The sequence below is a fragment of the Anabas testudineus genome, chromosome 4 (assembly GCF_900324465.2).
Source record: "Anabas testudineus chromosome 4, fAnaTes1.2, whole genome shotgun sequence".
Taxonomy (NCBI): domain Eukaryota; kingdom Metazoa; phylum Chordata; class Actinopteri; order Anabantiformes; family Anabantidae; genus Anabas; species Anabas testudineus.
The window spans coordinates 3,815,297-3,831,209 of NC_046613.1; the positions used below are offsets into that span (position 1 = coordinate 3,815,297).

Below are 15,913 nucleotides of genomic sequence, written 5' to 3' on the forward strand. Positions count from 1 at the left end.
ATGCTGCATATGTCTGGAATACCAATTTTCAGAAGAATTACTCAGAAAAAAAAAAAGCAGAGCGGAAAGAACATCCTCAAATTCCTGATGCCTGTGTCCTTGGGGCCAAAGCTTTGCAGCCAGAATTTAACGAGTCAGATTCCTACATGGCTGCTTTTGCACAATTAGAAAAACAGTGCTGTCAGCTAAAAGATGCAGACTCTATACAAAGAAACAACATTGCATACAAAGGAACAAGTAATTGTGCCTGAGCATGTCTGAGTGTGGTGTGTGTTTGCAAGGCCTCCTCACAAGAGCATTTCATCCCCGTTCATCAAAGGACACAATAAAGCTGTCAGTCAGTGTGTCACTCAGTTAGGACGCAGCCCTCGTCTGTAATGCTCTTGGACTGGGACAGTCTCCTCTGGTGGATGCTCCATATCTCTGTCACACAGTGATGGAGCTCGAGTCTCTTGTGATATGGCAACTGTGAATGGGTGGCAGAGATGACCCTTCTTTCCAAGTTGCTCAGCTTCAAATATGTGGCTCAGTTGCAGCCGGCATCTGCCTGGCACGAGAGAGGGGGTGGGGGCAGCGGGTTGCTGACACCTGTCTCTCCTAGGACGAGCCCGCCTTTGTGACGTGGGAGTCTGGGCTGGCTGTCGGGACAGGCCCAAGACAGATATGACAGGGCCGCTGACAAGGGCCAGGCTGCACGCTGGGAGCAACCCTGCAGTCCAACACAAACAAGACTTGTTCTCTCCTCACTGGGCCTTCAGTGAGAACCACAGCTGGCAGCTGAGATGCCTCAGTCAGCATGGACTGAAAGCAGCACTGTGAGTCATTGGCCTCTCCACAATACTAATGACTGTTGCATGGATGGGCCTCCAAAACACAAACACAAAAAATCAAATGTAGCTTTAACTGTATGTTAGTGGCAAAAGGCTCCACGCTTCTCCAAGACTTCAAACTCGGCAGACACAAGAGTGCTCTCCTCTGTGCTGAATCTGTTCATTATGTCAACCTCGCTAGGCATGCTCATATTTCTGAGCCCTATCCCAAAGCCTCCTAATTGTTATCGGGTCTGTGTCGAGACAGTCTGAGCAGAGAGACTCCCCCGAGCTGATGAGACTTCTCACAAATAGCTGCATGTGTAGGTACAGTGGAGGGTGTGCAGGCATCAGCAGTGCAACTCGGCTTGCTCTCTGACCACAGTTAGAACAATATGACAAATTGGCCTAGTTTTCCTTTTAATTAATCATGCTTCGCTGACAGCTACCTGTGCCACACATCATCATTAGTCAGGAGGAGAGGAAGCCCCAGCCACATATGATAAGAGAGGAGGACACAGCTCATTAACTAATTTTCCTCCATTTATTTTTTACATCAACAAAGCAATCACTGAAGGATCTCTGTAAGTGTAAGTGATTTACCTTGTTGTGCACAATTGTCTTTATCAACCGTCACTGACTCGGCTACGCACTATTTATACCGGTGGTCGATTTCAGCTGATTTATCTTGTGACTTGACCCCCAAGTTTGGAGCCAGTATATTAGATCACTTGGGGCAATGTTGAAAGTAAATGAGCAGCGCTGTTTTATGGCAATATTGAATTTTTATATTAGCTCTACAGCAATGAGATGAAGTACCTACATTTGCCAGGTGCTTTAGATCATCCAGAAATGAGACATTTCTGTCTTTTAACATTTTCTCAACTGACCTTGGAGAATATTTACTCCTGATAGAGTAAACGGTAAAACGCATTTATATGTAAATGCAGGTTTTGTAGAGTGTTTGAGGTGTAATGGTTCTAAAACCGAGGCCGAAACCACGACATAAAACGTATGTTGTAGTTTCGGCATAAATAGTACTTATATGTTACATGAAATTAAACAAAACGTTATAGCTGTTGTGTTCCTGCACAGATTTCATGTGCAATGCAGTACTATTATTATTATTAGTAGTAGTAGTAGTATTTTAGGTCCATTTGATCTCCAGTTAATCTGGTTTTGATAATCTGTCTAAATTGATAGACTGTCTACATCTGACTGCTCCTTTATTACACCTGTCTGGTGGTAATGTCTCAGATCAAGCAGAAAGCTGCAGCTGATGGAAATGATGTGTAGAAATGTGAGAATAATATCCAAGTTGTAATAAACTAAAGTGATCCTTTAAAAAGCATTTAACCCAAATCAGTTATTTGTACTATCCTCCCTTTGTCTCCCTTCGCTCATCCAGAAAGAATGAATTTAATTAAAGGGTAATACACAGTCCGCAGAATGCTTCATAGAAATGCCCATGTGTGACAACAAAAGTCATTGTTCCTCTCCCTCACTGAGAACTGATGCTGCCTCTCAGGACTCGGGAAGCCTGGGCGTGATTGACAGCTCCATCTTTACGGGGGCCGGCTAACAAAAAGGCAGAAAGAGAGAGGCCATCCCCGCCCACCGAGCTGAACGCGCTTGGAGTCCAGCCGTGAAACGAACAGATAAAAAAATAAATAAAAGCAAAATCATAACGTCTTAAAAGACAAACACAGCTCACAGATTCTCCTTTGTGTAGACAAATACTGATTGTAGCCAACTTCTACTTGGACGTCTTGTTTATCACGGACAGTTTGGTTAACGTTTACATTGTTTGGCGTCGCTCTGAAAGGGATAATTACCAGCTTCATAAGGTAATAAACACCTTGTTGCAGCCAGGATCTAGTGTCTTGACACCAAGCACCCAGGATGTGGTAGGTAGTAATACACATAGTGAAATACCAGATTGCTTCAATTTGCAAGGAAAAGATTTGAGGCGATATAGACGACATGCATGTAGAAAGAGGGCTGATGGATATCATCTAGCACATGAAAAAAGCTGGTAGGGTAATAGCCTTCCTGAACTCACACAAATAAATGTCCCACAGCCTGTGCTGACATAGTTAAAAATGAAGAGAAATGTAGCGATGTAAAAATCTCCACAAGCTGTTAATATTTCATGAGTAGTCATTCTGACACTGTCAGTATATACCTAATTTGTATGACATGCGAGGAGAGGGGAAGGGGAAAGCTGGAGATGGGAAGCAAAAAAGGGGGAAGAGAGGATGGATAGAAGTAGAAGAAATAAAGGAAGATATAAAGATAAAGGTGGAAAAGCGTCTCCAAAAGAGACTTCAGCGTGTGCCGAGCTAGCTGTCAGTGAATTTTTTTGGAAGTCAGCATGGTACAAAGAACATTTGAAATGGCCCATTTAACAGCACTGTACTCCACTCCCAGCCGATGCCACCATTTGCATACTTCATATCAGATGAAGATGGATGGTAAAAATCAATGTCACTGAGATGAGCGTTTTATCAAGGTTACGCTATCCTCCAAACTCCTAAAGCCTCTTTATCTCATCTCTGTTGTCGGAATATTAACTTATCAACACAATCTCTTTACAGCAGAGGCAGAAGCAATGTGAATTTATCAGCAGGGATCTCGGTGACAGGCTTTTAGAGCGTCGACTAACGATAATTTTACTTAGTTTGGTTTATTATCCTTTCGGAAATTCTTTTTGTATCTGCTGCAATTGTCAGACAAATACAGTACATTAACAACAAAGGATATTACAATTACAGACAAACATCAAACAACATAATACAGCTATGGTACATTAGAATGATGGCACAACCATTATATTACAAGGATCTGTTCATCAGAACTACACTGAAGGGTGTGAACAGTCGAATGTCCTCACACTAGAAAACTGGAAACCAGTCAAGTGTTTTTCTTTTCCTTGAGTTAATTTTGCCTGATAAATGCCAGAACTTATTGAATTTCATTTTTAGAAAATAAAAGCTGTATCAACATATTGTGAGGTATGCTTCACACAATATAAGCAAAATAACAACAGCCGCTATTCAGACTTGTGAATGTTGACGTATTCTTCCAGCCGTGTTGTGCTAACCTCGTTCCTCATACCAGATAAATAGCCTAAATTGGTTGGCTTTTGTTGTTACATATTTGAAGCGCTGAAAGTCACTAAGTGAAAGCAGATTCAAAATATTTGGATCTAATTATATAGAATCTATGAATAGATCCTACATAATTAGAAGAATTAATTGTATTAGTCTTGATATTGGATTTTACGCTCACTTACCCATAATTACCACTAATACAACTGAAGCCATTCTACCAATGTTTCATCTAGCAGGAAATATTAAGAAATGTCAAATGTCCAGTCTGTGACTTGGAATTACAAGTTTAAATGGCCTTCACCAGTTGTTGGCACAGTTTAAAATCAGCTTGTTGCATGTACAGTAGTTTAGTTAGGGGGTAAATTCTGGTTAACAATGAATGCTAGTGGGTAGTAATCCCATATCAGATATTCAAGACCCATCACATCCATAGTGTAATAACATCTGGACATTTAGGACGGTTCTCATATTAATTAAGATTAGTTTTAAGTGCATTGTGTATTTTCCATCTGGATGGAGCAGTAACGCCCGAGGAAAACATGACTGGGCCCATTTTACCGCCTCTTCAACTATCGTGACTTAAACACTTTCAAATAACAACCCCAACTCTGCAGTTCAATGTTTAGTGAAACATCATTATACCACTCCTCCTGTCAGGCTACAGAACTCTTCCCTTTGTCTGCATGATTTAGCTACTGGTTCCTCATTATAGAGGTGAGCTCTGAAATTCCATTTCAAGCCTTCATGACTCCCACCTTTACTTCAGTCCACTAGTCATAAAAATGTCACGGCAGCTATAGAGCTCACAGGCCACGCTGAGATCTAACAGGAATCGCACGCTTAGGGCCAAATCCAACAAGGCAGATACGGCCAGCGGAATCTCTGCACACGACTTTACACACGTTCACTCTCTCCAGCCTCCTTGACATCGGCCTGAAAGTGACTTCAACCAAGAGCACATCCTCCGCTTGCTCTTCTGGTGTTATGTTGCACCGCAGAGAGAAAATGACAGACCATTTATAAAACAGGAAGAGGAGCTAACTACAGTAAGCATAAGCTATTTCTGGAGGAGGATGTCTGCAAAAAACAAAGAGCTGTCAACATCTAAGAGGCCCACAGTGAAATAAAATCACTTAAAAAATAAATAAAAGGAATCGTCAATGCACAGAAACTCCAAGTTTTGCGTCTGTGATCCCACCTGCTGTGACCCCTGCTGATGCTGCAGATGATCGCACTGCACGCTTTAAGTTCCCCACCATGTTGCTAGTGTCGCGGCTGGGAAGGTATCCAAAACCACAATGCATTTCTGCTATGGAACATTTGTTTCCTTTCGGGGGGGGGGGGGGGCAAGGCAGGGCCCCCATCATGTTCCTTCTACATTTTTTCTGTCTAGCCACATTGCATGACAGTTTATTTTGGGAAGCGCAGGTTGGCACCTGAGACACAAAGCTGACAAAGCACTCTGTGTCACTTCAATGAGGCCAGTTGGTTCCATGACAATGCCCCTGGCCATGCAATCCTGCAAGATGGACAACACAGCACTCACTATCTTGGCAAAGCGCTGTCGGAAAAGGGGCATCAGCTGCTTGCACAATTTCATCTTCAGAAGGGACTAAAGCAATACGCACACTTTATATCAGAGACTGCTGTAGGAAGGATTCCACCTAAGATTACTGGACATTAATAAAATCTGAACCGCTGTGATGGACTCTTTGCCAGTCCAGGGTGTTTCCCTGGCTTTCGCTCAATGCATGCTGGGAACAGATCCAGCACATCCAGCTCCCTACATAGGAGTAAGAGGGTGAGACAATAGCTGGATGAATGAAAGCCTGAAGGTATGTAGAAATAAAAAGCAGAGGTCTCTTACATTCATACACACACACAGAATATCAGCACATAATCTTAAAACAAATAATAAACATGAACATCACTGTATATAGACAGTTTATACTGCTGTTTCTAAATATCTGTGGAACGACAAAAGGATGGGTGGCAGCAGTGCAACTGCCAGCCCGGCCAATTAGGAGCCTTTGCAGGATGCTCTGTGTTGCTTTGTGATGTTGGTGAAGCTGAGGGGGGAGACAGCAGTGTCTGTGGACGTCACTGAAATCAAAAGAGAGTTTGTAACCCAGAGACCTGATTTGGGTTAGGATGCAAACATCAAACCTGTAGCTGGTCGGAAGACGTTCGTGTGATTACTTACAGCAGGACCTTGAAGATCAGGTTCCCACGGAGGAGAAATCTAAAAGTGACTTTCCAGAAAATGAAGTGTTGTGTAAATCCACTACCTGATACACACTCACTCACTCAGGACTGAACAGTGAATGCATATCCTGTTTCTCATAATGCAGGGACTGAGTGCAGATACGATTACTGACTGGAATAAGCGCTTCAAAACCACAAGAAAAACCTGTTCACACACACACACACACACACACACACACACACACGTACAGTAAAGTGACAGAGCAACTGCTTTGCTGTGTTAAATATCAGATGCAAATGAAAAGAGAAAATCTATCATGACTCTAATGTGGTCTGATAGGAGGGGGCGCACTCTCCTCTGAGGAGCCGAGCGGCGTGAGGAGGGTGATGTATGGAGGAGCTGGATGAGAGGTGAAAAGCGTAGCGAGACGGACGAAGGGAGGGTTGGATTGCTGGAAGGGAAAGGAGGTGGAGGGGGGGGTGGTGTGTGCAGTCCTGCCAGACTCATGAGAGCCCAGGGCAAAAGTGGAATAAATGTTGATTAGTGTTGATTTTGTCCAACGAGCACCCGGCAACTGACAGTGGGACTAAGCTGCAGCGAAAGGGAACCATTAATCTTGGTCTGGTTTAAGTAGTGTATATTAATTTGTGTCATTTCCACTACGTGGAGAAAGCCTCTCTCCCTCTCTCTTTCCTTTTCTCCCCTCCCTCCAGTGTTTGAAAGCTGTGGCAGCCGAGCCGCTTTCACAGTGAACATACAGTGGAAGCCTGGAGGTGGCGTCTGCAAGTAGCAGCAGGGGAGAGTGGAGGAAATGAGATTCCAAACACTACATTATGGAAAATGAACTCCTGGTTGGGTTGGTATGGCAACCACATTCAAACGTGCCATTGCATGTTCAATTTAACGTGCGTAACAAATTTGCAGACTTGATTAAATTCATAACATATTAAGGAGGGCCTGTTTTTAAGGAAAAGAAAAGAAAGAAAGGCAGGGCAGGTCTGCAGGGACTGAGACTGCAAAGAGGGGGTAAATGGCGGAACAGTGATGTTTAAGCTATCGTTTCTCGGCGTTGGGGGGGGGGGGCGCCAGTGGACGTTCAGGTAAAAGACTGATGCTTGTTTTACCGGGTCTGCTCGGATTTTGTCTCCGCTCTGTAATCTCCACGCTGGCAGGGCTGCTTCCAGCTAAATGTGATTTTTCGACAAACTGCATTCCAGTGGCCTTCGGCGGAGTCGAAAAAAACATTCATCAGTTGGGGAAATTCGGGAAAACGTATCAGTTAAAAATATAAAAACAATATGGTGGCGCTCGCTGCAGAGTATTGTGCCAAAGACAAGAGAGAAAAAAAATTGATCACTTTCCTTGTACACGTGATGTCAGTGTTAATTACGAGCACAGTAAGATTCTTATAATTAAGCTCCTTAATATGATTAACATATATCAATTAGGCGACTGACAATTTGCATAATGTATAATGTAACCACATTGTTCTTTACTGTAATGGTATTAAGACACCATTTGCAATGCTGTCACTCGCTGATGATTCTGTGATTAGGATTCTGCATCAAATGTAGCACATTACAGTGAATTCACCACACCGGCATCGCGCCTTCTACTGCTTAATCAAAACACATTTTTCCTCAGTTGTCTACATCCTCGGGAGCAGACTAGAGCTCTTCCCCTCTCTCTCAGTGGGTTATTAAGCAGCGAGAAAGGGAGAGAGAGAGAGAGAGAGAGAGAGATTGGGGAAACAGCTGTGGCGGCGAGCTCTGGCATTTCACTCTCCCCCCACCCCACCCACCCCCACCTCCAACCCTGAATGCTGCTGTATCAGCATCGAGGAGGGAAGGATGAGAGGGAGACAAAAGCTGCGCACGTATCAAGAGTCGTCTCCGTGTCCGCTGAGAGAGAGACGTGTGCGAGGGAAGGGAAGGCACAGCAACCCCCCCCCCACCACCACCACCACCACAGTGACACGCCGCTCGCTATCACAGCAGACATCTACATCCCTGTGTAATCTAGTCGAGGTTACCACCCCTTGGTTCACACTTTCAAATGTTACCACACATACGCTTTCAGAATGGATTTGTGATTTTCTCCCTTTGTTCTGCATCACTGCAGCTGAAGATTATGTCAGGACTCACGAGCTAATAAGTCACTTTCCAAAATGGCAAAAGTTCCCATGTTGCAGCTTCTCAAATGTCATTTTCTTTAGTAAACTCAACTTTTTTTCAGTTCTGGTTTGGCAATTTCCAGATGCCACCTCTGGTTTAACGGTGTTTTGTCTGTTGGAGCTGTTTATAATGTTTTCCACATCTCAATCATTTGATTATTTTTGTTCAATTACTCACTAGTCTGTTGACACAAAATGAAGGAGCAGATATTTTCAAAAATCTAATTGTTGAAGTTGTATTTTAAGCAAATTACTGAGAAATTATTCACTAGTATTATTAGTGGATTTTGAGTTGTTGGTGGAATAACATGAGTAAACTTAGTAAATGAGAAAATAGTCACACATATTAAAAAAAGATTTTCAGCTGCAGCTCCAGGAGAAACTTTCGTCTGAAACCAGAGAATCTTTGGCATCTGTGCTTCATAAACGACTTAAAAACGATACGTCACTTCTGGAAACAGTTTCCAGGTCATCCATCAGCGGCCTTAGCGTCTTACTGGCTAAATGTTTTCAGCGCCACACCGCACTGTGTGATGTTTGAACGGCGGTGTGTCGACGGTGACGTGCAGCGCTGAGCTGAGATCAGCTCCTGTAATGCAAACAGGCAGATGCCAAGCATCTGAATGGGCTGACAAGTCAGTGTAGTGTAGGCTTCCATGCACCTTCCATAATCAGACCTCTGGTTCATTTCATCCTGTCAAACAGCTCGGCTGCCCTCTGTAAAACACCCTATTTTCACCCTTAAGAAAAAAAAAAAAACAAAAACAAAAAAAAAACATTACATCACTCTGCCCGTCATTTTTATAAATAGAGGATCCCCTAGGCTTGAAACCTTACACTATACAAACACGGGCCACAAGAAAGCTGCGCTTTTGTTGAGGTCGAGTGGGGGAAGAAAAAAAAAAGAAACATCAAGAGCAGCACATTTAGCGAGCAGCTCAGTCGAGTAGTGGTTCTGTTTGACACTGCTCCAGATTTATGATGTTAGTGAAGTGTTTACAGAGGTCAAGGCACCTCATTTTCCAAATCAGTTTGTCAAGCATTTGCTTATCTAAAGAGGCCTTTCATCAATCATCGAAAACACTCGTGGTGACGGTGAAGAGCCAGAGAAAACAGAAAGACCCACAGAAAAACTTCATATCTGCTTCGTGTTATTGTGACTCTCTCTTTACCTGTGGAGCCGGTTAATATTCCAGTACACTTATCAAACGGTCCATGCATCATCACCGCCCCAATAGCAGAGGAGTCATATTGTTTGGGTATATTTTTGTATAAGTGTCTGTGAGAAGCTCGGGACACCGGCGTTGCCAGGACCAACACTAACAGAGTGAGAAGCTGCTGCTGTTACCTTTGCTCCACATTTTGGACACACACACACACACACACACACACACACGTTAACACAGCTAATATGTTTCATAAATTTCATGATTTGTCTCGACTTCGGAATGTATTAATGCACACACACACACACACACACACACACACAGTGTGTGAAAAACCGCATTCCTTTGAAATAAAAAGACAACCCACAAATGCCTGGAATGAAACCGGCTAAAGACAAAGCTGTCAAAAAAAAAAAAAAAAAGGTTTAAATCAAGTGTTCCTTCCTTCTCCTTTCCTCCCGGGTGTTGCTGCTCTATTGTGCTTGTTTATGCTGCAGAATATTTCTGTTGGCCATCCCTCACTTCATCCCAGTAAAAATACACAGAGTAGGTCACAAGTTCAGGCCCTACATCAACACTGGCATTGTGTCCTGCAGGTGCTGTCAGCCGGCCTGACAGCCAGCAGTGGAAAATATACACAAGCAAACAGCAGCTCTGTGGATACACACTGTCTCTGCGCTCGCACGGCGCGAGGTGAAAGTTACAGCGGCACGACAACAGCTTTGAGGAGTCATTAAAGCTCCTGGACTCGGCCCATCTACACACTGTGAAATATTTAAAGGTGGAACTGGGAGAGTTTGGCTGCTGGCAACCAAAGGAAGAGGCAGGTTTCACGTCTGATAAAGTGAAATGATGGCGATAGCACAGAAGTAAAGCTGTGATAAAAAAAGAGCTGTAACAATGTAAATGTAGTGGCTGTACGTCATTTCATTCTAATGTAATCTAAGTCCAGAGAGAGCCGGCCCTTCATCAATACAGTGTCAACACAGCCGCTTTGCTTCGCACCAACCGTCACAGCTGTAATTTAATTTCTACAAACTAAGAAAACGCACAATTGTGGGAAAAGTGACAATGTCGTGAAAAAGCAGTCCTAGTCAAGCAGCGTGTGTGTCAGCAGCAGGAGCAACAAGCTGCAGTGTTTCCCTCCCAATCTCACTCAGTTAAAATTGATGTTCTGCCATCTTCTGCTGAGGCACGAGCAAAGTGTTGCTCTCAGAGTTCACGCTCGAGTCATGACGTTCTCGTTCTCACATGGGAGTAAAATCAGGTTTCCCTGGACACGCTCCCCATGTGGAAATGAATGGTTTTAACGCTCTGTGTTTTATTTACACTAAATCTGACAGCGCTGCTGAAACGCCGAGACTGATGAATGAAGGTGAAATAATGTTTGACGCGTAATTACTCTTAACTGCTAGTGATCATGATGAATTGTTAGCTATGGCACCAAACAAAGAACATTAATATATACATAGAGTTAATCAGAATGTAAATATCAAGACGTCTGCGTGGTTCGCTCTCCGTATTCGTCCTCGCACTTTCCCTTGAATTCCACAAACCGTGTTGAATTACACTGAATGTGAAAAAGTTTCCTTGTAAAACTTGCAACAAAGCTGACTGGATAAACTGTGTGCGCAAGTGTGCAAAAACAAGACAAAGCAGCAGATCTCTAGTGTAAAGCTCCACGAGCTGCACCTTGCATTTACAGGCTGCCAAGCTGAGAGAGAGGAGAATGGGTGAACAGGCAGGAAGAGGTCCAAGTTACTTTGTACTCTCAGCAGAGCCGAACTCTGGATGAACTCTGACAAGCACCAGGGAGTAAAGCACTATGCATAACTGTGTCACTCCCTCTCCAAAAAAAAAAAAAAAGAAAAAGAAAAAGAAAAATTTTTTACTAAGGCAACAACAACAAAATAAAACAAACAAACAGAAAAAGAGAGAGTGAGGCAGCAGGCTTCAAAAGCCCCCTCCCAGCTCTCTCCTGAGGCAGTGGCCGATTCAAGATAAACTGCCGGGCGTGGGGGGTAGACAGAGAGGTGAACTTCAAAGAAAACATCCATGACAGTACACACACACACACACACACACTAACAATGTAAACAAGGCCAGTCACCATCACCACAAAGGTCAAGTGTGTGTGAGCAAGTGCAACTTTGGAGACAATGAACGCACAGTCCTCTCCTCATCTCCTCACGCACTAATGAGTGGCATTAGTGGGCTGCATCAGCAGCCCCGCGTGTGTCAACCTCGCACTAAGTTGTGAGGGGGTCCTGCAGCTCGTCGTGGAGGGGGGAGGAATAAAAGGCGGGATGCAACGCTATCAGCCTGAAGTGCACTGAATTCCGTCTGTGCCAATTTCAAAAATGTCACAAGGAAAATGACTTGGAAACATGACTCACGCCTCCTATGTTACATTATTTCTCTCCTAGCAATTATTCTGCTGCCACGCGCTCTCACAGCGTTAATGGAGAGACACACAACACAGAGGAGACAGAGACGCGTTCGCCACACTTGACAGTTAACTCACAAGGGGAACACGTCGGGACTCAGCGAGCTTGTGACAATTCTTTGCTCAACGCCCCCCATTATTCCACAATAGCATCAAAGAAAAGGGCTCGTTCGTATTTCCACACGGTGGTTGATGAGTGACTGCTCGAGGTGACTGTCCTCAGCCCCCCGCCGAGAGCTGAGTCTACAGCCACAGCAGCAGACGCACCGCCCGACACCTCCGTGCGTAATGTGGCCGTGTGGCGCCTGAATATCCAGCACCAGGTTTCTCCAGAGTGAATGGCAAATTGGCCTTACATGATAGCAGAGGCCACACAGAGCCGCTGCTGTGCTTCTGTGGACTTTCTTTCTTTCTTTCTTTTTTAGCTACATGTTCCATTAGTGAAAACTAGTCCGCGCAGCGCTGGACTCTTTTCACCTGGACACGGAGACGTGGAGTGTTTCTCAGTGAACTCACCTGTTTTTTCTTTGATTTCACACAAGACGTTGAAAAGGGCTGGTTTCATTCTGTGACAGTTCAGAGCGTGTTTCCTGAAACAGACAGACAGAGAGAGAGAGAGAGAGGAGACTTGAGCACAGCACACAAACACATCGAAAACTTCCTCTGAATGAGGCCTTTTGTTGGACTTTAGAGGAACACCGGGATGAACAGATGAGCACTAATACAACCAGGAAAATGACACCTGTGTATGGACACATGCTCCAGCTTCACCATGAACACACACATTCAATTACTTACTGATTTTATGTAACTTTATCCACTATTCAGTCTGTAATTTACATATCAAATTTAAAGTATGATAAATTTCAAACAAAATTCTATTCACTGATGGTATAGATTACAGATTACACGGAATACTCTAATAAAGTTGCATGTTCTTTTTTATTAATTAAGGCGCTTAAAAAAGATAATTATATATATATATATATATATATATATATATATATATATATATATATATATATATATATATATATATATATATATATATATATATATATAATATAACATTTGGGTTAAGCAGTAAATGCGCCCTGACTGTGTTAATATATAAAGCGATGTAAGAATGCCCTCAGCGGGCGACACTGTGGCTGCGCACACTCATAAACACCATATTCATCCACTTTCTGTCCTTAAAGCAGCGGCTGTCGAGTTATTTGAATGTGAAACTAGTGATATCAAAACGTGCCACCGTTGTTTTCCATCCGTTTCCACTTTAGCAGCCTGTGCGCATCGCAGAACCAACTAATTATTTGTAATTCCAGCTACATAGCGATTTTTTTTTAAATTTGAAATATTTTTTATTCCTTTCTTTTTTTTTCTGAGGGGGGGTGTTTGGTCCAGTTTGCCGCCGCCTCCTCCTCCTCGGGAAGAACTGTCTCACTTGCAGCTCATATTTACCTGGCTTGGGCTTCGTCCAGACTTTGATCCGTGATGGTCATAATTTGCTGTAAAATGTCTCCAATGTCCTGTTTCCTCCCGTCGCCGTCCGTTCCTCCGGTGCCTTCCTGCATATGCTGCGGCAGGCCGGGGTGCCCTGCCATGCCTACCCCCGTGTGAGAGTGCATCAACCTCGGCTGCTCGTCCATCTCTTATTCCCTCTATCTAATTCTCAGTGGCGCTCTCGCTGCTGCTGAAATCCTGCAAAAATACATACAAGGAAGAAAAAAAAAAAAAAAAAGGACGCAGGGGGGAAAAATCCCAGTTGCTTTAATTTTTGCGTTGCGCACCCGTTTTTCTTTTTCCTCGCAGGCTTTTTCTGGAGCTCGCCGGGCAGAGAAGTGGTATCGGTGGGTAAAGCGGAGAAACGAGCCCTCCCGCTCTGTGGCTGTGTCTCTCTCTCAGCTGGTCGGAGCTGAATGTGAAATCTGATCTGAACTGCTGCTGCTGCCTTCACTGGAGTAGGCTGTGCGTAAAAAAGCCACTGCCGGTTTCTACTATGAACTAGGACACGTTTTGTTGTACTGTGGCGCAGTGATCCAAAAACCCCCTCTTTGTGCCAAAATTAAAGCACAGAAAAGTGTCTGTGAGAAACAAGTAGTGTGGATTTATTTCACTCACTCCATCCTCTCGCTTTTGTCATGTACAGTACAGGCTGGGCAGGCGGCAGCACAGCGAAGAGTCAGACTCCGCCTACGCGGCATCATTGGGAATATAAGACCATTTAGCCCCACCTTGAGGTGCCTCTCATGAAACGTCGATCATTGGACTGTAAAGGTGGGATGCAGAGGAGAAGCTGGGAGATGTGCAGTCCTTACAAGCAGGGAGACGGCGCAGGGTGGCAACAGTGATGGATAGAGCCTGAACTCCAAATAAATAATAGTGGCTGACACAAGAGGTCTGCTTTAGTTTCCCCCCCCCTGACCTCTGCTAGAGCTCCTTCTGGCTCCACTGGAGAGCATTTCCACGTTGTGCCAAGATATAAGGTACACCAATCACAACGACCTGCCAGCCTGCTAATTAGTTTGATAAGGTTAAGAATTTATATCAGGAAATATCCATCCACTGATGAGAGCCGTCATGAAGAACTCCTCCGGGATATTAATATTTCATTTGGATGTGACACAGTGTTGTAAATAGGGTATTACAATCCCACATGCTTGTTTGTATCAGTGGGCAGTGCTACATTGACTCCGCTCATTCATTTTCAGGTATGTCGCAGGGCTCCGCTTGGCTGGCTTTGGCAGGGTCCTCCTAATGTAAGGCGGTGACCCATGTTGCGCAGCCAAGCAGCAAGGCCCGAGTGTGTCTGGCCAGGCTGAAAAGTGCCCTTCAGGCCCAGTGCTGCCTCACTGCTGCTGCCTCACTGCTGCTGCTGCTGCTGCTCCCATCCACTTCAGAGAGCCATTCAGAGGGAAGAGAGGAAGAGGAGGATGGGCTGAATAAAAGAAAAGAAAAGAAAATAAAGAAATGAAATAAAGGCTCCAGTGTGGAGCTGAAGGATGAGCAGTGCTGTGCAAATTGTGCTCCTCGATGTATACGTAACACTGTTTTACTACATGGAATTAGTTTGTGAAATGTCACTAACCCCTCTATGTCCATCTGAACAGTAATAATAATAATAATAAGCTATTTTTTTTGTTTACATTCATTTTTACTGCATATTCTCATGGTCTCGTGGTCTTAAAGCCAAATGTATGCTCATTCTGAATCATTAGCTGTCTTCACCTACCCTGGCTTCGTGTTACCACCACCTGTAGACCCACGTGAAACCAGTGTCGTGAGTGTGTATGACATCATCAATGTGCATCCTCGGAGGCTTGAACTGAGTCGAACAAAACACAGGTGCGCTCATATAAACTCCACTGGGTTTGGGGAAATAAATCTAAAGGTATTATATATTTTAACAAGTTGATAAATCCTGACGCACAGATGTGAATGGTATGATGTGGTTCTCATCAGATAGAAACACGACTACTGTCTTAACATGGTATTATGGTCACTTCATAGTAGAAACGCTTCCTGATGGGTTATTAAGCTGCACATTTTTCTTCATCACAATTTAAAATACACAACTGGGATGCACCCCTTGGAATTCGTTTGTACCACTATTAGCATATTTGAGTTTGAGGTGTAGCGGCAGTGACATCTCAAACTGTCTTTCTGAGCCTCAGGTGGAGCTGCCGTGGAATCCTGGAGCTACGTACTCTCCCTGTAGGAACTCCTGCAAAGCACCGGCGATGTAAATTGGGAGCAGAATATGTATGATGGATAATGGTAAGTGTGGTAAGTTTCCCTGCCATCTGCTCAGTAGTAGAATAATGAGAATACCTGAGGGGGTCTCTGTTACACCAACATCCATATGACTACCCAACATCTGCTAAGTTACGTTAGCAGGGCATTTAGAAATCTAAATATACTGTATGCTGATACTTTGAGGCAAACAAATCACAGAGCTGGCAGCAATCTTCATCCATTCAGTGAGGTTGGTGTATTTTCA

General features: G+C 43.9%; 1 protein-coding gene across 3 annotated transcripts in view; it reads right to left on the reverse strand.

Annotated features, from left to right (window-relative positions):
• LOC113152800 (pre-B-cell leukemia transcription factor 1) overlaps positions 1-14,041 on the reverse strand; it is a 53,662-nt gene extending 39,621 nt beyond the window's left edge. For all 3 annotated transcript variants that reach the window (XM_026346247.2, XM_026346248.2, XM_026346246.2), the window contains exons 1-2: positions 13,375-14,041; positions 12,430-12,503 (exon numbers count right to left, since the gene is read on the reverse strand). In XM_026346247.2, the coding sequence (XP_026202032.1) occupies positions 12,430-12,503; positions 13,375-13,562 (262 nt within the window). In that variant the 5' untranslated portion in view covers positions 13,563-14,041. The remainder of the gene's footprint in view (positions 1-12,429; positions 12,504-13,374) is intronic.
• Between the last annotated feature and the right edge of the window lie 1,872 nt (positions 14,042-15,913).